At 44.4% G+C, this 23081-nt stretch overlaps 1 protein-coding gene across 2 annotated transcripts in view; it reads right to left on the bottom strand.

Moving 5' to 3' along the window:
* Positions 1–23081, bottom strand: part of MSRB3 (methionine sulfoxide reductase B3) — a 251039-nt gene that overhangs the window by 170519 nt on the left and 57439 nt on the right. The window contains exon 2 of one of the 2 annotated variants that reach the window (XM_082254235.1): positions 1052–1179. The exons of the other annotated variant lie outside the window; for it this stretch is intronic. Coding sequence (XP_082110361.1) covers positions 1052–1127 — 76 coding nt within the window. The 5' untranslated portion in view covers positions 1128–1179. The remainder of the gene's footprint in view (positions 1–1051; positions 1180–23081) is intronic. 2 annotated transcript variants of the gene reach the window in all.

The raw sequence follows: 23081 nt of genomic DNA, 5'->3' as shown, positions 1-23081 counted from the left end.
ACGCGGCATCAGGAGGCATACAGGGACCCACGATTGGGAGACCAGGCCTCAAGGACAGATCCAGCCAGAACGGAGGCCCTGGCAGGAGCCCCTACAAGGTACAACCCCCCCCCCCCGCACAGTTGATCGTCTAGGCACCAGCAGTGCACCCACCCGGCCCCAATCGCCAGTCAGCCCAGGAAAGTGGCTAGACCCTCCAAACAGCCCCAGCGTATGTGGAAGGGGAGGCAGGATGAGGGACTCGGCAAGGGGGGGGTGCCTTCGGCAAGGAGGGGAACCCGGGGGTCCAACAGTCCCAAGGAGGGGCCCACGTCCACTCCAAAGCCCTCCAGGGTGAGAGGGAGGACAGCTACTTACCATACTAGGAACCAGGTGGGCACCGCTCCAGATAGAACCCCTCTCTATCGAAACGGGGGACTGTCGGCCAGGAGGAACGCTGCAACTCAGCCTGGGACCTGGTCGTATGCGACCTCGTGAGGCGTTTAACTTGCAGGCTAGACCCCGTCCGGTGGGGCTATGTCTGGGCCGACCTAGTGCAGAGCTGAGGTCTGTGCGCACTCTTTGGCCAGACTGCGATGACCACTGGATTTAGATTATCTAACCCATCGCCCGGTCCGGCAGTTGATTGTAGATCTCACAGGAAAAATCCAGGAGGAAAACATTTTTCTATCTAAAACATTTTGCCAGAACCAAAGATCCCAGCAAGGAAGTAGGTCCTTACTCCTGACTAGGCAGAAAAAAAAACTGAGTGAGCAGAGAGAGGGACTATACCCCTTGGGACTGCCCATGGGCGTAACCAGGATTTTTTTTTCTGTCTAGTGTCCTACTCCTGTAGGGGGCAGTATAAGCCAATGGTCATGAATACCAGGAGCTGTGCCCATCAATGAACGAAAGAGAAAATTGGATTTGAACTAATAAAACAAGTAATGTTAAATGGTTTCAGTTCAACGGTGGATAGGACAGAACAAACAATTGGTGGTTTCCTGCAGCAGATACACCAGAAGTTAAGGACTCTCTGTATGCATGATACAACAAGCAGCACCCAGTCAACCTGAGGGAAGCCCACAGGCTCGCAGGGCCACTGGCTGGCTCTTTGTCATCAAATGGAGGAGGTTGAATGCAGACATCACTGTGATATCCTCACCAACAAAACGAAAGGGCAAAGAACAGGGGCAAAAGCTAAATAGGGAGAAAAAGAAAGATTAACATCAATCAGCATGGTAAATGAAACACACATTAGATCAGACATGATGGTCATGGTATATTTTACAGCAGTGGTGGTAGCAAAAGACATCATCTCACAGTTGGCCTTTCTGTAAACCTCTGCCTAATAAACTTCTTCATCCTACCCCTTGGTCAAACATAGCACCATGGTTGGCGGATTATGTCTGCTTATCTGCATGGCTAGCCAATAACAGGGACTGATTTGCATCACTGGAGCCTGGGAGCACGCAAGCTTTGGGTGCCAAGGCAACAACCCTCTGGTCACCTCTGATACACAAACCATTTTCCCTTGTTACCGGGCCTAATCTGGCTTCAAATAATATGAAATCCTGATATTACTACTACTAATTACAGTAATCCCCCGCTCCATCGCGGTTCAGTTTTTGCGGTCCCGGTAATTCGCGTTTTTTTTTGTAATGTTATTTTACTATATAAATCATTAAAAATGAAATATTTTTGTGTTTTCCATAGCTCTTGCTATGTCTCTTAGTATATTTTATGTGTTTAAATGAGTTTCTATTGTTTTAAAAGTGTGTTTAAAGACAACAGATGCTTTGTTTGTTGCATATACTTATTGATTTGCTACATATATGCACATATAGCACATTTAAACGTTTTGGGTTTATAACCATTTGGGCAAGCGCTGAGGCTAGGTTCCTCTACTAGAGGCCTTTTCTTTCTAAATCCAGAGATTACTTCTACTGATTATAGGAAAAAAATTATAGTCAATGTCTATGCAGGAAAAAAGTTGCCACTTGGTTCTAGTGGCTAAGGAAAACACAGTTATGTCAATAATTTTTTAATGCTGTGCTGCCAATGTGAACATGTCACAATGGTGACTGGATTCTACAGCCACAAGGATATACACAGTCAGGTCCATAAATATTGGGACATCGACACAATTCTAATCTTTTTGGCTCTATACACCACCACAATGGATTTGAAATGAAACAAACAAGATGTGCTTTAACTGCAGACTTGCAGCTTTAATTTGAGGGTATTTACATCCAAATCAGGTGAAAGGTGTAGGAATTACAACAGTTTGTATGTGTGCCTCCCACTTTTTATGGGACCAAAAGTAATGGGACAATTGGCTGCTCAGCTGTTCCATGTCCAGGTGTGTGTTATTCCCTCATTATCCCATTTACAAGGAGCAGATAAAGAGTCCAGAGTTCATTTCAAGTGTGGTATTTGCATTTAGAATCTGTTGCTGTCAACTCTCAATATGAGATCCAAAGAGCTGTCACTATCAGTGAAGGAAGCCATCATTAGGCTGAAAAAACAAAACAAACCCATCAGAGAGATAGCAAAAATATTAGGTGTGGTCAAATCAACTGTTTGGAACATCCTTAAAAGGAAAGAATGCACCGGTGAGCTCAGCAACACCAAAAGACCCGGAAGACCATGGAAAACAACTGTGGTGGATGCCCGAAGAATTCTTTCCCTGGTGAAGAAAACACCGTCACAACAGTTGGCCAGATCAAGAACACTCTCCAGGAGGTAGGTGTATGTGTGTCAAAGTCAACAATCAAGAGAAGACTTCACCAAAGTGAATACAGAGGGTTCACTACAAGATGTAAACCATTGGTGAGCCTCAAAAACAGGAAGGCCAGGAAGTTTGCCAAAGATCTAAAAAAGCCTTCACAGTTCTGGAACAACATCCTATGGACAGATGAGACCAAGATCAACTTGTACCAGAGTGATGGGAAGAGAAGAGTATGGAGAAGGAAAGGAACTGCTCATGATCCAAAGCATACCACGTCATCAGTGAAGCATGGTGGTAGTGTCATGGCGTGGGCATGTATGGCTGCCAATGGAACTGGTTCTCTTGTATTTATTGAAAGAAAAAAGGTGTGTGAGTGTATACCCTCACGTGAGTGCCCTTAGTATTCTAGTGAGATATAAAATTGAATATTTAAATGTTATATATTGTGTTGCTAAACAAACTAAGAATAGGATATAATTTCTTGAGCAGCTAGTTAAAACAACAAAGGGTTGTGTGCATAGTGAATATAAGGGAGACAGCGCTCAAAGATGTAATAAGTGTCTAGAACTACACCATCAAACACATTGTGAATAATATGACATATAAATCATAAAACATATATGAAATTCTCCTAAAAAAAGGGGATCCTATGCATTTTTGTATCACTTATTGCTTAGCACGGACACTTTAAGTTTTGGCACTTTGAAGAACCAGTTGGGGTTCACTTTTCAAAGGATCCCCTTTTTTTAGGAGAATTTCATATATGTTTTATGATTTATATGTCATATTATTCACAATGTGTTTGATGGTGTAGTTCTAGACACTTATTACATCTTTGAGCGCTGTCTCCCTTACATTCACTCTTGTATTTATTGATGATGTGACTGCAGATAAAAGCAGCAGGATGAATTCTGAAGTGTTTCGGAAAATATTATCCGCTCATATTCAGCCAAATGCTTCAGAACTCATTGAACGGCACTTCACAGTGCAGATGGACAATGACACAAAGCATACTGCGAAAGCAACCAAATAGTTTAAGGGAAAGAAGTGGAAAGTTATGCAATGGCCAAGTCAATCATCTGACCTGAATCCAACTGAGCATGCATTTCACTTGCTGAAGACAAAACTGAAGGGAAAATGCCCCAAGAACAAGCAGGAACTGAAGACAGTTGCAGTAGAGGCCTGGCAGAGCATCACCAGGGATGAAACCCTGCGTCTGGTGATGTCTATGCATTCCATGACTTCAGGCTGTAATTGACTGCAAAGGATATGCAACCAAGTATTAAAAATTGAAAGTTTGATTTATGATTGTTAATCTGTCCCATTACTTTTGGTCCCTTACAAAGTGGGAGGCGCATATACAAACTGTTGCTGGCATGCCTAAGGACACATATTGCAGTAAGTGTATTTTGTTGGATAAATACTTTTCATGCTCTAAATGTTTGGTATAGTTTTTGCAAAGTGTGTCTTTATGCACTCTATACATGTGTTTTTTATTTTCATGCCTCTGTGTAGCTGTATGTTCTAGTGATTTGATGGTATTTAAAATGGAAAAGTAGGCTCATGCAAACAATAACCATAAAAGTATGTTTTATGCTTAATACTAAGGTGTCTACAACTTATTTTGCTTGACTGTTGGATATTGTAAGCTCTATCTATTCATCATATGTTGTATCTTTGCACTGTAATTTGAATAAAAATTACTTGATTTGGGGGTTTTGGGGGGGGACATTTCACATCCCTGCTTGAGTGATTACTGATGTTTTATACATGCTCAATAAAGCTTATTAATTTGTACACAGCTCCTGGTTATTTGTTTTCTTTTCTTCATATTTGTCTGGATGTAATTCATATATCTTTTGTGTCTATTGAATGTAATCAATTTCTTGTATTTTTTGTGTGTGTGCAATGCCAGTACAGTATGAACATGGGTATGGTTTCTCCCTGCACAGCGGCAGGGGTATGGTTTCTCCCTTTACTCCAGCGAAGTGTGTATGGGTGTGTGTGTGTGGGGGGGGGGGGAGTGTGTGGGGGTGTGGGGGGGGAAAGTGTGTGTGTGGGGGGGGGGGAAAGTGTGTGTGTGTGTGTGTGGGGGGGGAGTGTGTGTGTGTGTGTGCGTGTGTGGGGGGGGGGAGTGTGTGTATGGGTGGTGTGGGGCTAAATTGTAAGAAATAATTAAAGTGTGTATGTATAGATTTAGCTAAAAATATATATAAATTAACGAATAATACAAAGTTTTCGTTTAGCCTCTGTGGATGAATGTAACCAAAAAATTTAATAAAAAATCACTAAAAATGATTACTAAATAAAAGATTGCTACAGCGCTGTATTCATGCATGACTGACTCACCTTTTTAGTTGGCCTAGGTCAGTGATAATGAACCTTGGCAACACAGGTGTTTTGTAACAACTTTTCCCATGATGCTCACCTACAATGCAGAGTACATGAGCATTATGGGAAATGTAGGGCAAAAACATCTGGGGGGGGGGGGGGTTAGGGATTACCATCACTGGCCTAGGTAAAACATTTCCAATACATTTTAGTTGTCTGTGCGCACCTTTTTTAAAATAAAGCAAAATCCCTTTGCAAATGGCACATAGGCATTCGCCCTGGACCAGAAATGACACCAAATTGGGTTGCACACATTCCAGGAAGTGGTCACAATCGACTGGCTAATCATGGTGAGGGCCACTTCAGCCGTGAAGAAATGGCATTCATATGCAATGTAAGTGTGGGGGGTGGGGGGGTCTGTGCTTGTAATCAGAGCATTGATTACCAGTGCAGACCCTTGGGGGATGCCACTAGAGATACCAGGGATGCCCACCCATGCCCCCATTGATGCCAATCAGTGCTCAGGGACCCTGTTAGTGCCCTCCTCATCAGTGCTGCCCATCATTACCATCTATCAGTGCTGTCCACCAGTGCCAATCATTGCCACCTATCAATGCCCATTAATGCTGCATATCAGTGCCGCCTATTAGTGTCCATCAGTGCTGCATATTAGTGTCTCATCAGTTCCTGCCAGTGCAGCCTCATCAATGCTTGTCAGTGCAACAAAAAACATATTGATTTACCAAATTTTATTACATAAACAAAAACACATTTTTCTAGGGATCAAACATTTAGGTCTTCTTTTTGCCAAAAAAAAAAAACCTTGCAGTGATCAAATACCCCCAAAAGTAAGCACTATTTGTGTGAAAATAATGTCATAAATTTGTGTTAGGTACAGGGTTGCATGACCGCGCAATTGTCATTCAAAATGCAACAGCATAAAAAGCTGAAAATTGGCCTGGGCAGGAAGTGGCCTGTCATTCTCCCCTGTGTAACAGCACAGATCATACGGTCCTGCTATGTAGGATCGTTGATCTCTGCTGTTACACACACAGCCACATCCAATCACAGTAAGAATCACGCCCCTAGGGACACACTTAACCCCTCCCTCTCAAATAAAGTTAACCCCTTCACTGCCAGTGTCATTTTTACATTAACATTGCATATGTATAGCACTAATTACTGTAGTAATGTCACTGGTACCCCTAAAAGTGTCAAAAATGTCAGTCAACGGTCCGATCTGTCTGCCGCAATGTTGCAGTCCCGCAAAAAAAAAAAATCGCGGATCGCTGCCATTACTCGTTAAAAAAAAAAAAAAAACAATAAAAATGACAAAAATCTTTCCCTTAGTTAGTAAAAGCAATAACTTTTGCGCAAACCAATCAAAATATGCTTTTTGCGATTTTTTTTTACCAAACATATGGTAAAAAAAAAAAATTGGCCAAAAATGTTAAAAAATTTTGATTTTTAAATTTTTTTGAGGGGGAATTTCATATAAAAATGTGAAAAATATTGTTATTTTTGCAAAATTGTCACTCTTTTTTTGTTTATAGCGCATGATCAGAAAATCACACAGGTGATCAAATACCACCAAAAGAAAGCTCTGTTTGTGGGGAAAAAAGGACGTCAATCTCATTTGGGTACAGCGTTGCACGACCACGCAATTGTCCGTTAAAGTCACGCAGTGCCGAATCGCAAAATAGGCCCTGGTCAGGAAGGGGGTAAAATCTTCCGGGGCTTAAGAGGTTAACTCCAAACCCGAATTCACTATAGCGCCTAGTTGAAGGTTTAACTCCAGCAACTTCACCTAATTGGGATGCTAATGAGTTTAGGCTGGAGTTATTTTTGGAGAAGAGAGCAGCTCTACTCCAAACTTATAGTGAATTAGGCCCTTATGCCTCGTACACACGCATCGATAGTTGGCCGTGAATTTTCGGCCAACGTCCGATCCGCCGATTGTCGGCTTGTTAGTATGATGCTTTCGACAACCAACTCCGACTTTTCGGTCGAACAAAATCTGGTGTGCAGGCTATAAAATTTTTGTTGGCCGTCAACAGAACGGCTGATTTTCCGTCAGTCAGTACAGATTTCGGCAGACAAAAATCTGATGAGCAAGACTGGGCATGCTCAGAGAAGAAAAAACACACGGAAAGTAAACCAGCACATGACATCACTTCTGAAGTTGGTTCTTGTTGGCCGAGAAAATTTGTGTGCAGTCTAGAGCACATTTCAACCAACACAACAACACTGGACAAAAGACGGCCGATCGGTCGGCCGATAATCGTTGCGTGTGTATGAGGCATTAGTGTCCGATTTGTCTGCCACAAGCGCACAGTCACGCTATAAGTCACTGATCGCTGCCATTACTAGTAAAAAAAAAATCCATAAATATATCCCATCGATTGAAGACACTATAACTTTTGCGCAAACCAATCAATATACGCTTATTGGGATTTTTTTTACCAAAAATATGTAGTAGAATACATATAATACATATTGGCCTAAATTGATGAAGAAACTTGATTTTCTACTGGATATGTTTTATAGCAGAAAACGGAAAATTGTTATCAAATACTTACCGTAATTTTCCTTTCCTGATGGACTCCATGGCAGCTTACGTGTGGGTTAGTCCCGCCTCCTCCTACCTCATAGGACCCTACTCCCATAAATTTTTACTCCGTGCCAGAGGCCGTGTTCCATAAATAGCCTACTCCAGCAGATGGGAGGGGACTCCAGCTGCCATGGAGTCCATAAGGAAAGGAAAATTACGGTAAGTATTTGATAACAATTTTCCGTTTTCCTGACAGACTCCATGGCAGCTTACGTGTGGGAAATAACTAGCCAAACACACAAGGGTGGGAAACTGCTGGCCAAAAGAAATTTAATTTGCACCATCAACAGACAGTACTTGCAAACCAAAGTTAACAGAAGACAATGAAGCTGGCTCAATACAATAATGAGTCATGAAAGTGTTAATGGAAGACCATGATGCCGCCTTGCATATTACTTCAGGGGCCACATGACAAGAAGCCGCCCAGGATGTGGACACCCCTCTTGTCGAATGCGCGGTCACCGCTTCTGGATGGAGGAGCCAAGCCCTTAGCCTTATATGCCCATTGGATGGTCTGAACAATCCATGCCGCTATGGATCTTGAAGAGGCCCGCAAGCCCTTGTTCTTTCCATGGAGGAGAACAAATAGATAATCTGAACGCCTGAAGGAAGCTGTTGCATCCAGGTACAGTCTCAGAATTGCACCCACATCTAATGGATGTGTATTCGGATCATCTGACGATTTGAATGTTGGAAGGACAATCTCCTGGTTCTCGTGGAAAACAGAGACCACCTTGGGGTGTGATCCCAACATGGGGATAAGAATCACACGATCTGGGAAGAAGGTCAGGAATGGTTCTTTGCAACCCAGAGAACTAATCTCGGAGACTCTTTTAGCCGAGGTGACGGCAAACAAGAAGGCCAATATCAGAGACAGATCTTTAATGGAGTGTTGCTCTGTGTGACTTCTTATGACGTCAGAAAGGAAGTTCAAGACGAGTGGAAGATCCCATTTAAGGAACCTTGGCTTCCTCTGTGGCCTGAGTCTGGAAGCTCCCCGAAAGAATTGACGAACAAGGGGATGAGACGCCCAAGAAGTTCCTGTGAAGGCCGAAATAGCAGAAACTTGCACACGTAGTGAGCTAACGGATAATGGTAGGTCCAGTCCTGCAGGAAACCAAGAATATGCTGGATATTCAGGTCATTGCATGACCCCCCTTTCTTGGTAACAAAATCCATGAACTTGGACCAGATCCTTCCGTAGACCTTGTTAGTGCCCGCTCTTCTGGCACTTAAGAGAGTAGAAATTGCCCCACTCGGGCAACCTAACGCCTCCAGCCTTTCCCTCTCAAAAACCATGCCTTCAGGTGCAGATGAGCCGCGCATGGGTGCAGAGTTGCTCCCTGGGACAGAAGGTCCGGCCTGATGGGTAGAGGAACTGGATCCCGAAAACTGAGGAGCATCAGCAGTGGAAACCATGGCCTGTTAGGCCAGTATGGGGCTATTGTTAGCACTTCCACATCTTCCATCCTGAGTCTCGCCAGGAACCGGAGAATGACAGAAACTGGGGGAAAGGCATATGCCCTGTGGAATCTCCAATGGTCTGTCAGAGCATCCGTCCCAAAGGCTTGGGGACAACGGAACCTCACATAATACTTCGGAAGCTTGTGATTGCATGGAGATGCAAATAGATCCACTTCTGGGTGAAATTCCAGAGAAGTGAGCCACTGGAAGACATCGTTGTGAAGGCTCCATTCGTTGTTGTCCAAGCGGACTCTTGAGAGGAAGTCCGCTTGAACATTCTGTACCCCTGGAAGAAACACTGCAGTGAGGTTGACCAGGTGTTTCTGGGCCCAATATAAAATTGGATCTACCTCCTTCAACAGGGAGTGCCTCCTTGTCGCTTCACATAGGAGACCGCGGTCGTATTGTCCATCCTCAGGATCACAGAAGTCCCTTCTATTAGGTGACGGAATGCTTTCAGAGCGCAGAACGCGGCTCGCAATTCTAGAGTATTTGACATTACCCTGTGAGCTTGGAAATCCCAGCTGCCCTGGGCTATCTCTGTCTGACAGAGGGCACCCCATCCGGTGTTGCTGGCATCCGTGGTAACTGTGATCCAAGAGATGGGCATGATGGAATGGCAATTGAGGAGATTTTTGCTCTGCAGCCACCATGGAAGGCTCTCCCGCATTGATGATGTTATGCGAATGAGGTGATTTTGATCTCCTGGACGCCACTGATGGAGAAACCCCACTTGGAAAGGCTGCATATTCCACTGTGCCCACTTCACCATTGGAGTCGTGGCTACCATGGTCCCAACCAATCTTAGACACTGAGATGCTCGAAGGTGAGTGGCCGTCATAGCTAGGCGTACCCTGTCCCTGACTACCGGGATCTTCTCGAGGGGCAAAGAAATTGTGCCTCGACTTGTGTCGAACTGAGCTCCCAGAAATATTAACGACTGGGTAGGCTCCAGATGGCTCTTGTCCATGTTCAGTAACCAGCCGAACTCGCGAAGAGTGGCTATTACCTGAGACCTGTGTACCAGAAGTTGTTCTCGGTCTTGTGACAGCAGGAGCAGGTCGTCCAGATAATGGTGTAGACGGACGCCTTTGGTCCTGATCAAAGCCACCACTGCTAGTAAGACCTTTAAGAATACCCGCGGCGATGTAGTAAGCCCAAACGGGAGACAGACAAACTGTAGATGATTCTGATCTACTGCGAATCGTAGGAACTTCTGGTAATCTGCTGCCACTGGCACATGGAAATAGGCGTCCTTGAGGTCGATTGACACAAGCCAGTCTGCCGGTTGTATTGCTTGACGGATGGTGAATAGCGTTTCCATCTTGAATTTCTCCTTCTTGATAAAAGAGTTCAGGTGCGTGAGGTCTATGACCGGTCTCCAAGCACCGCTCTTTTTCTGAACCAAGAAGAGAGGGGAGTATAGACCCTGGAACTTCTCGTTGGTTGGAACTGGAACCACTGCGCCTTGAGCCACCAACAGATCTACGTAAGACAGAAGGCCTTGTCTTTTCTCTTCTGACTGTGGCAATGAGGTTGGAATGAACCTCAGTCTGGGCGGACAGCAGAATTTCCAGGAATGGCCTGTTGATACTGTCTTGACGACCCAGAAGTCGTTTATCGAGGTTGCCCAGACGTGTTGGAAGTATAATAGCCGAGCCCCGACTTGCTCCGCCTGGGCAGGCACAACGTCAAAAAGACTTCGTGGCCTCCCGACCACCAGAAGACCCTCCTCTGGGTGCTTTCTGTCCTGAAGGCTGCGGTCTTCTCCAGTTCTTTTGGAATTGACGGCCAGGCTTATATAGGCGAGCATCCCTTGATCGATCAGCCCCTTGCCTGGGCTGAGACCTCTTCTGGTCCAGCAAGCGCCTATCCTGGGGAAGGAACCGCGACTTACCACCTGTGGCATGGGAAACGGCGCTTTCTAACTTTTTGCTGAATAGGAAGGACCCCTCAAATGGAATTCGGCACCAGGCCTGTTTTGACGCAGGATCGGCCAACCAAGGACGTAACCAAAGAGCCAGTTTTGCAGTAACCGATGAAAGCATTACCCGTGCCGCAAGGCGGACCATGTCTAGGGAGGCCTCCCCCAAAAAGCAGCCGCCAGCCTCAGCTCATGTATTGGCGAATTTCTTGCGACTTCTTCCGACACGCTTCTGAGTGTTGTGTCCACACTGTCTGTCCACACCTCCATTGCTTTAGACACGGCTGCGAGAGCCAATGCTGGCTTGCATGCCATTCCTGCTGACACATAGATGCGCTTGAGGTCTGAATCAATGCGTCTCTCAAGGACATCCTTAAAGGTCACTGTGTCTTCAAGCGGAAGGGTGACATGACGCACCAGACGCATCAGTGCTGCATCCACCAGAGGTGCAGATTCCAGGTGTTTAACCTCTTCCGTTTTAAACGGGTACATTTTGTTCACTTTGGAGTGTAGAGAGTTTTTTCTCTCTGTGCAGCCCCATTCGTCTGTAAGGATTTCGCCGACCTCCCCTAACAGGGGAAAGAAAGGGCGTTCCTTCTAGAGGTGCTTAAAATACCTCTTCTGTTTAGAGGGTGACTCTACTGGCTCATCCCACTTCAGGGCTTCCTTCACAGCTTTGACCAAGGAGGGAACCATGGCAAAGTCAAAAGCCGCACCAGGGTCGTCTGCTTCAAGCTCACCCTCAGAGTAGTCAGATGAGGAGTGGCTGTGCTGGGAAGGCCCAGGGATATCAATATTTTCACCAGCCGGAGTACTCGCCATCCTGGGGGAGGAAGTTCCAGCACGAGCAGGATCCGAGGTTTTTAAGGACTCCATAACTATTCGCCTGACCAGCGACTCCATCTGCTGGTTGCTGTCTTCCCTTTTGTTTGCAGCATGTGCAAAACAGGGCTCACAGAGCGACTTTCCATCAGGATCTTTTGTCAGAGTGGTGGTGTCCTGAAGTAGCTCCAGACTCTTCACCATGTCGCCTAGAGGATGACCGATGATGATTGATGATGAATGCCACGTTTGCGACCTGGGAGGATCTTTATCTTCACGGGCTGAGTGACGTCTTTCAGACCTAGAAGGGCTTTAGGAAAGAAAATAAAGACTCAACAGAACAGCAGAAAAAAACCCCCCCAAACATTACAGGGAGAGGAATAAAACCAATCTTACCTGTAATGTAAGGGCTGTCCACCAGGGGGCGGTGAGACATCCATATCACTTTAGGAAACTGCAAGAGATTATGAATGAGTGACATGCAGAAAGCAGGCAGGAAGCCTATTCAGCATAATCACAGCCATCTCTCACCTTTAAAGATTCCTGCAGAGCACGGGGAAGCCGCTGGAAACATTGCTGAACAAACCCACAGATAGCTGAAACTAACAGCTATTTGAATTTGCTACTGGAATGATGTCACCGCCCCCATCCCCCCGACCTGTGCAAACCAAGCCTCAATTCAGATCGAGCCTGGAAGGCACCGCCCCCCCACCTGTGTGAACCAAGCCTCGATTCAGATCGAGCCTGGAAGACACCAGGAAGCAGTGGAGTGGAGGGGAAGGACCTGGAATGGAACGCCATGCATCCCACAGCCAAACTAGAACCCAGGGAGAGATAAGTAACAAACAACAGGAGAATATACAAAAACAAACTGCTGCCATAGAATGTAAAGCAGGATACATCACCACTTCCACGACCAGGCCCTGGACCATACGGACACCACGGCTGCACACATGATGGGGCGTATTAATGGGCCTCCCGCTAATAGCTGGGACGATTGGCCAAATGTCGCTTTGCCTGCCATTGGCCAGGTTTGTAAGCTCTTCCGGCAACTGACTCCACGCCCGTGTCCTACCCCACTAATAGCTAGGGCGTGCTGGACATGAAGGGGACACCACTCGATCCAACGTGCAGACCGCCAGGCCTGAATCGGGAATCTTCATGAGGTAAGATTTGACTATAATCCTTTCAGGAGGAGGACAAAAAAGGAACACGGCCTCTGGCACGGAGTAAAAATTTATGGGAGTAGGGTCCTATGAGGTAGGAGGAGGCGGGACTAACCCACACGTAAGCTGCCATGGAGTCTGTCAGGAAAGTAAAAAAATGTTGTTTTTTAAAAATTGTCGGCCTTTTTTTGTTTATAGCGCAAAAAATAAAGTCCACAGTGGTGATCGAATACCACAAAAAGAAAGCTTTATTTGTGGGAAAAATACATTAAATTTTGGGTACATCATTGCACGACCTGTCAGTTAACCATTTAAGGACTGGAAGGTTTTACCCCCTTAATAATCCCCCTCACACATAGAGCTTTCTTTTGGTGGTATTTGATTATCGCTGCAATATTTTTATTTTTTGCGCTATAAATAAAAAAGGAGCAACAGTTCTGAAAAAAATATATATATATATATTTTTTTTTTTACTTTCTGGTATAAAACATTCCCAATAAAAAAAAATTTAAAATCTAATTTTTTCATCAATTTAGGCCAATATGTATCCTGCTACATATTTTTGGTTAAAAATAAAAATCCCAATAAGTATATATTGATTGGTTTGCACAAAAGTTAGTTTACAAACTAGGGGAAAGATTTATGTAATTTTGATTTATTTATTTTATTACTAGTAATGGCGCCGATCAGAGATTTTTAGCAGCACTGCGACATTACAGCGGTCAGATCGGACACCTAACTGACACTTTTGAGGGGACCAGTGACATTACAGTAATCAGTGCTAAAAATATGCACTGTTACTGTACTAATGACAATGGCAGTCAAGGGGTTAATACCAGGGGCGATCAAATGATTAAATGTGTGTCTAGGGGTGCTTTCTTTGTTTTCCATTAACGTTTTATTGAAAAGAAAAAAGTGCAGTAAGAGCCGGTTCACACGGCCATGACCATAAAGTCGCCCCATGTCGGAGCGACTTTTTACCACGATTTTACCATGACTTGTGTATTATTTTGCAGGACTTATATGACAGACGACTTTGTGTTTGGCCAATCAGAATATGATGTGTTGTGACCTAATTCCCCTTTTCTGTTTTTTTTTTACTCATTTCCTCATTGCCCACCAGTGCCACGAATCAGTGTCCACCAGTGCCACAAATCCGTGTCCACCAGTGCCACGTATCATCGCCGCGAATCAGTGTCAACCAGTGCCACGTATCAGTGTCCACCAGTGCCACGTATCATTGCCACATATCAGTGCCATGAATCAGTGTCCACCAGTGCCACATATCAGTGCCACAAATCAGTGTCCACCAGTGCCACGTATCAGTGCCACGAATCAGTGTCAACCAGTGCCACGAATCAGTGTCCACCAGTGCCACGTATCAGTGCCATGAATCAGTGTCCACCAGTGCCACGTATCAGTGCCACGAATCAGTGTCCACCAGTGCCACGAATCAGTGTCCACCAGTGCCACGTATCAGTGCCATGAATCAGTGTCCACCAGTGCCACGAATCAGTGTCCACCAGTGCCACGAATCAGTGTCCACCAGTGCCACGAATCAGTGTCCACCAGTGCCATGTATCAGTGCCACGTATCAGTGCCATGAATCAATGTCCACCAGTGCCACTTATCTGTGTCCACCAGTGCCACTCACACAGACCAAGCAGAGATAATGGAATATATATATATATATATATATATATATATATATATATATGTAATGGTATATATATTCCATTATAGGCATGGCTGCAATGTGGGGAATGCCTGGCTAATCTCTTTCTTCTTCCTGGAAAGTCTGATAACAAGTCGTGTCAATTAAGATAAGGAGGCGACTCCCATTGAAGTATATGGGACAGGTCGGATCACAGGTCGCCTCAAAGTAGTACAGCACCCTTTTCTGAAGTCGGAGCAACTTCAGTAGTGCCAATTAAGACGGCCCTGATTGATTAACATTGCTTTTGTTATGTCAAGCTACCTGGGGCAACACAAGTTGCCTCACAAGTCGCGCTAGTGTGAATGGGCTCTAACAGAGAATAAATAGGCATACAATCAGGCGTTCAGATAAAGCCGCCAAACGGCCGGCCAAAGCATGAGCACAGATGATACAACAGAAGCAATATAACGCATAGGTTAGAAAATGACAACAATAACAATGAACGGCCAAATTATGGGGTCACGGAGGTAACCAATATGTTCTAATGAGCTATCGGTGCCTAGAATTCGTGTTAACAATAAATGTACGGACCATCATCTGGAATGGATGAGCACCTATTCAGTGTTCCGAATTGTCAAACACCTTATTGAGGTCCGGGAAGCTCCCAGATAAGCGTATAGAACCCCAGAGGATTCAAGCGAATAGGAAGAGAGAGAGGAGACAGATAAGAGAGAGAGAGAAAAAAGAGAGAAGAAGAGAGAGGAAGAGAGAGAGAGAGAGGGAGAGACGCACACAAGAAAGAAAAAAAAAAAAAGGGGACAGGGGGGAGGGGTGGGATGAGGTAAGGGATACAAAGGACAAGGGGCTGAGGGAGGCCAGTAAAGGGGTGCTTTCTAATTGTGTGGGGGATGGACTCACTGGAAGAACACAGAGACCTGTGTTCCTAAATAGGAGGAACAAAGGATCCCTGTGTTCATCACTGACAGAACAGTGTTTACTTTGGCAGACCGCTGTTCTGTTTCCATGGGGAGCGATCCCGGATGCCCGGCGGAAATCACGTGCGCCAGATCTGATGATTGGCTCCCCCTCTAGCCAATCAGCGCCTGCTACATGAAATGACGTACAGGTACGTCATTTTGCGTAACAGAGCCGACCTGCTCTGTAGTATGTAACTATGTAACGGCTGGTCAGCAAGTTGTTAAAGTAACGCAGTGCCGTATCGCAAAAAATGGCCTGGTCATGAATGGGGGTAAACCTTCCAGAGCTGTAGTGGTTAAAGTTGCATGTTACAAAGCAGCAATATCCATCAATGACTCAGGGGTACAAAGGTCCTCTTTCCTAGGGTGATAGATCACCATGCATGGGAATTATGGAAAAATCAGGTGTTGGAGTACGGGTGGGGTAATGGGCAGAGCTAATAGCAGCTCACATAGCACTCCTAGGTGAATGACGGTGTGGTAAAATTGTGCTAATAGTGAGAGGAGCTTACAACGTAGCATGTATACAGAATGCAGAAGTATTAAAACCCACAGAGGGGAGGACATTCGGAAGAGGGGGGACTTTTTGATACCCACAAGATATAAGACATATATATAGGAATAAAATCAAATATTTATTGAAATATCATTAAAAATAACCCCAAGAAACCTAGGAGAACATACAGCAGAACATCACAGATCTATAAAAGTTATGACTTCATCAATACATGGATTCTCCTGAGGAAGACTTAATCAGTCAAAACACATCGGGGCTCTGGACCTATGCAATCAGGATCACCACACTGTATATTAAGGTTTACTGTCATTTATTGATGAAGTGATATATGTGATATGTTTTATAGATCTGTGATATTCTGTTGTATGTTCCCCTAGGTTTCTTGAGGCTATTTATAATGATATTTCAATAAATATATTATATATATTTCTATTTATATGTCATATCTTGTGGGTATCAAAAAGTGCCCCCTCTTCCCCATCTACTCCCCTTTGTGGGTTTTAGCACTGTAATCTGGGACTGATGCCAAGGTGGTTTGTGGTATAGCTACAGTACATAACTAATGTAAAGAGTGCAGAGGTATGTAACTAACATAGTGTGGTTTTTAGGGTGGGTAACGTACATAGTGTGTTATGTGGGGGGTCAGGAGTAATACACAGACTGCAGGGATTATGTAACATACATACACAATGCATATACAACTATGCAACAAACATACACACTGTATCCACATACAGAACTGTGCATACGTTTTGGCAGGTGTAAAGAAATGTTGTAAAGTAAGAATGTCTTCAAAAATATTAAATATATATTTTAGTTGTTTGTTTTAATCAATGCACAAAATGCAAAGAGCGCAAAAAGAAGACAAATCGAAATCAAATCAATATTTGGTATTACTACCCTTTGGCTTCAAACCAGCCTCAATTCTTCTAGGTACACTTGCAAACAGTTTTTAAAGGAACTTGTCTGGTAAGTTATTCCAAACACCTTGGAGATCAAACCACAGAACTTCTGTGGAAGTAAGCTAACTCAAATCCTTCTGTCTCTTCGTGTAATTCCAGACAGATTCGATAATGTTGAGATCAGGGCTCTGTGGGGGCTAAACCATCACTTCTAGGACTTCTTGTTCTTCTTTATGCTAATAATAGTTCTTAATGACATTGGCTGTATGTCTGGGGTCTTTGTCCTGCTGCAGAATAAATTCAGGGCCAATCACAGACTTCCCTAATGGTATGGCATGATGGATAAGTATTTGTCAGCATTGAGGACACCAATGATCAGGCAACATTGACGACTATAGACGCAGCAGTCAGCCAAGGAAACTAAATGCAGCAGATGAAAGACACATCATGTTTACTTCCCTTCAACATCAGAAGATGTTCAGCAGTGGCGTCACCATCAAATTAGCAAGAACAAGTGGGACCTAGGTAAACCCGTCTACTGTCCAAAGAAGTCTAGCCAGAAGTGATCTTCATGGAAGAATTGCGGCCAAATAGCCATACCTCGGATGTGGAAATAAGGCTAAACTATGCACGAAAACGGAACTGGGGTGCAAAAAAATGGCAGCAGGTGCTCTGGACTGATGAGTCAATCCTTTAACCACTTGCCGACTGCGCACAGTATATTTACTGCGGCAGTCAGCCCCGGCCAGGCAGAGTGACGTAGATCTACGTCGCTACTTGCCGCTGGTCCTGTGCGCGCTCCCGCGCGTGTTAGTCGACACCGATGGCTCGATTGGGTTCAGAACCGATCAGTCATCAGGTCCAGGCCAATGATTTTTGGCCTGGACCTGTAGATCGGTCCTGCCCAATCAGATCTTGTTCTGAGTCTGTGAAATGTAAACACAGACTCAGAAAAGACGTGCCCTCCTCTCCCATGATCCTTTTTGGATTCATCTCGAGAGGAGAGCACTTCTAACTGTAAGTACTGCACCAAACACAGTCACACACAGCTAGATAGGCACATTTACCCCCCAATCGCTCCCCGACTAACCCCTACAGCACCTGACACAACACACACTATATACAGCATATAGCAGTTACCTATATACCAGTATAAGTGTGATTTGTGAACAGGTGTAGCACTTGCGACCCCCCCCTTTTCCACTTGAATTACCCGCCACCCCCCCTAATAAAGATTTGAGCCCCTGATCCCCCCTGACCCCCCCCTAATCACCGCTAGTTAACCCCTACACCCTCTGTCACATCAGCACTAATACAAACGTAATCTACAGTGTTTTTGTATTTTTGTATTAGTGTCATTGTGATCAGAATTAGCGCAGGCGACTAAGTTTCTGTCCCAAGAAGGTTTAGGGTCCCCGCCACCCGCCCAATAAAGATTTAACCCCCTGATCCCCCCCTGATAACCCCTACACCCCCTGCCACAACGCACACTGTATACAGTATATAGCATTTTCTATATACCCGTATAAGTGTGACTTGTGACCAGGTTTAGCGCTTGCCACCGTTCCTTTTATCCTTAGGATACCCGCCAGCCCCTTCCAATAAAGATTTAACCCCCTGATCACATCCCGTTAACCCCTACACCCTCTGTCACATTAGCACTAATACACACATAATATACTGTTTTTACTGTATTTTGTATTGGTGTCATTGTGACTTGAGGTTGCGCTAGCGAGCTAGTTTCTTTCCCAAAGGAGGGTCCCCGCCACCCCCCCCCCCCCAGATCCCCGGCGCATAGTTTAGAAGTAACCCCTTGATTACCACACACGCACGCATGCACGCACATACACTTCCATTTCTAGTATAGTGTTTGAACAGATCAATATCTGATCTGATCAGAGCTATACTAGCGCCCCCATAGTTTAGGGTTCCCAAAACGCGGTGTTTGCACGATCAGCACTGATTCCGGCCAGCACCTGCGTTTAACCCTTTCACCCAGGTAAGTGTAGTAATCAATAGATTACTGTCACTTACAAAAAAACACAAGACACAAAACCGCTGTGTTAGCAGAGTCAGGCCTGATCCCTGCTAGCATTAGCAGTTTTTTTGGTAGCGCTTGAAATAGTCTTCGACAACCAGGTGCTTTTATTACCTGTGAGTCGCATCACTGTACAGGTAAATTTAGTTACCAAAATGTCTAAACGTTTGTACAATGATGAAGAGGCTTACATTTATATGCTGACCGGGTCATCTGATAGCGATGGGGAAGCTACAGTGACCGAATTAGTGTCAGTATATGAACCTGATGACAGCAGCGGCTCCCTGACAGATAGCTCCGACGACAGATGGGTCCCTGTTAGACCCAGGCGTACCCGACCCCATTCTGGAGTTGTTGAGATGCAGGAATCGCAGGGTGCTCGTATGGAGCAGAGTGTGGTTACTAGTGCCGCTCATTTTTCTGGCGACCTGGCAAGCGCCAGCGGCCTAGTACACCCTGGAACTAGTACAACCAGCACTGCAGTAACACCTGGTGACGTGGCGAGTCCCCTAAGTGCAGTTGAAGCTGGTGCGGTGGCTAGCACAAGTAGTGGCCCGCAGCCACCGCGTATTCGTAGACAGGCCCGTAGAGCCAATAGTGCCCTCCCTGATGCGCTGGCATATCCCAATTGGCAACCCACTGATTCTACAGCGCCAGTACTTCCCCCATTTACCGCCCAACCTGGAATCCACGTGGAGACAGCTGGTTTTACGCCCCTGAACTTTTATGAGCTGTTCTTCACGGAAGATCTTTACAGATCTATTGTGGATCAATCAAATTTATATGCACAACAGTTCATCGCCGCCAACCCAAATTCACCCCTTGCCAGACAATTCGGCTGGAAACCTATAACGGTTTCCGAATTTAAAATCTTTCTGGGCCTTTCCCTCCACATGGGCATAACTAAACAGAGTGAATTGCGGCTATATTGGTCCACTAGCCCAGTTCACCATATGCGCATGTACTCTGCCTCCATGTCCAGGGGGAGATACGAGCAAATTCTGCGATTTATGCATTTCAGCGACAATGAAATCTGTCGTCCTCGGGGAGACCCTGAATACGATCGGCTCCACAAAATTCGGCCCCTCATAGACCACTTCAATCAGCGGTTTGCAGCCTTGCTTACCCCCGAACAGAGATGTATAGTAACGAAGTAGAACTACTTAAGTACTGTACTTAAGTACCGAAATGCGGTATCTGTACTTTCCTAGAGTAGAATTTTTTTCTCCTACTTCTACTTTTACTTCACTACATTTTTTCGATGATTTTGATACTTCTACTCAAGTATTTTTTTTTTGTGCTGCATAGTTACTCGTTACTTTTAAAAAAATTACCACTGCCAGAACAGTAGATGGCAGGTTACATAAAGCTCAAAAAAATTTGTATAATGTCATGTGTAAATCAGCGCATATGAAAATAAAGGCTGTGTATAATAAAAGCTGCTATACCAAATCTTTCCAATAAAAAGAAAATATGAAACAAACAAATAAATTGTGCTACAGCGCTTAAAGTGCATCAAGAAACTACTAAAAAACACAACTTGGCTGTGCAAATAAAGTGCCTGTGCAATCGATATATAATATCATTGTTGCCCCCAGTGCCCTGCCCACACTCCACACAGTATCAAAAATAAAGTGACATGAATGTGCTAAAGCCTAAATGCAGTGAAAATAATTATTCCCACAATGTAACAGTAAATTCAATTCATATAAAATATGAATAATAAATCACAATAAAATAAGTTATGAAATAAGTTAGGTCAGGTGCGTGCAACAAGTTGAAGTGTGTAAACCTATCTATAACGAAAAGTCAATAAATGAATTCCAGTGTGCAAATCGAAAGTGTCACTTCACTTGTCAGATGCTTCCACCTCCTTCAGTGCTCGAGTGACCGACCAACACACTTAATGGTGGTGGCACTGGTGGATAGCGTCTGGGTGGCACTGTGGCACTGACTGCACTGGTTCAAAAAGCCATATATATTTAATTATTTCAATTTTCAATCCCATAGGTCCTCTCCTCATAAGATATTAATAACTTAAGATTAGGTGATGAACTTCTTGGCGGCCCTGGCAGGATGACGGGGACACCCGCCACTTCTGGAGCCGAGCCGCTGTGATTCCCCAACATGTGACAAAGTGACAGCCAGGAGATCTAGTGGCTAGTAGTGCTCAACAATACCGCTTTTATATATAAAAATGAAATAAAATATACTGACTCACAATTTAGTAGCAGTAGTAGTAGTAGGTAGCGTGTAGCAGTAGGCAGCACAACTCAATTCAATCAATCCCACAGCCTCGCTCGCGCCGCGGCCCGCGGAATCACTGTCATGATCATCAAGTTAAGACCGCACTGGAGGAGCCATGCTGCCGTCTTCCCGCTCGAGGTCTCTGCCTCTAGACGTGTTGTGTGTCACTCAGACTCCACCCCTTAGGGCCCTTACTGAGAGGAGTTGTGACACGGGCGGCGGGACTCAGAGAATTTTCTTCGTTATCTCATCTTCTTCTCTATGAGGTGAGTGAGGTGGACCGTGGAGAGGGCCTAATCCTTGCCATGGCAAATGTGCCATTTGAGAATCAAATAATCAATATAAAATATTAATATATTATATACACACGGGTCATGGGTGGCTTTTTTGAACCAAGAAGAGTGAGACTGACGGCTATGATGATTATCCGACCATCCATGGTCCATTAACCATAAGTGTTGTGTTGGTGGTGCCTGTGCTTCCTGCGGCCTGCCTCTGCCTGTGCGGCTGTGCCTGCACTGCAGTGGCCACTGGCAGTGGCACTTGACTTGAGCAAAGCAAATGAGCACTACTAGTGTGAAGGACAGGTGGTGGAAGCATGTTCTGACGAGTTCTTATAATGAAAATAATGTAGACAGCTTTTTGAACCAGTGCAGTGCCAGTGCTACTAAGGTGAGAGGCAGAGAGAGAGGCTATCCAGTCCACCACTTTACTTGAGCAGATCACAGAAGAAAGGTGGAAGCATCTGACAGCAAGTGACAAGCACTTCTTAGATTGCACAGTACAATTCAGTTATGGACTTTTCGTTATAAAGTTTAGTTTACACACTTAAACTTGCACCTAACTTATTCACAATCACAACTTATTTTATTGTGGCATTGTCATATATATTTTATATGAATTACATTTACAGTACATTGTGGGAATAATTTGCACTGCATTTAGCACAGACATGTCACTTTATTTTTTATACTGTGGGCGATGATTTTGAATACAAGAAGAATATATATATATATATATATAATTGCAGGCACTTTATTAGCATTTTTAGCACAGCCCCTTTGTTAGTAGTTTTTGATGCATTTTTCACTTTAAGCGTTGTAGGTTTGATGAAGCTGGCCTGGCACATCATCATCAATTGAGCAAATCAAATCAAGCCGCGATTAAGAAGACTGCGCAGGCTCCTGTTCTGCCTTTTGATCAGCTGAAAAGATGGACGAACCAAAAACACCACCTTCCACCCCTGGCCCTTCAACTTCAAGTGATCTGCCTGGCTGTGAGAGTGAGGAAGCTCAGGAAGGAGACCACCCCTGGCTTTAAAAGGTGGATGCTTTAAAAGGGGAAGGGAGGGACATACTTTATCTGTTTTTTGTTTACAAAAAGTTACAGCCTAAGGAATTGTGATTGTCCTTTAGGTTAATCATTTGAATAAATAATTTGAAATAATAAAAAAACAATATGATGTTCAAACTTTTGACTTCTTTCTTTAATAACTACATAACACAGTACTTGTACTTCTACTTTCAGTACTTGAGTAGAATTTTTTTTTCAAAACTACTGGTACTTTTTACTTTTAGTACTTAAGTAGCAATTTTTTTGAAAAAACTACTTGCAATACTTAAGTAAAAAAAATGTTGAATACTTTAGTACTTCTACTTAAGTAACTTTTTCTGCGAGCACTTCCACTTCTACTCAAGTCACTTTTTGATCGAGCA

Source organism: Pelophylax lessonae (genome assembly GCF_965119305.1).
Source record: "Pelophylax lessonae genome assembly, chromosome: 4".
Lineage (NCBI taxonomy): Eukaryota > Metazoa > Chordata > Amphibia > Anura > Ranidae > Pelophylax > Pelophylax lessonae.
This window is presented reverse-complemented; position numbering and strand designations above follow the sequence as displayed.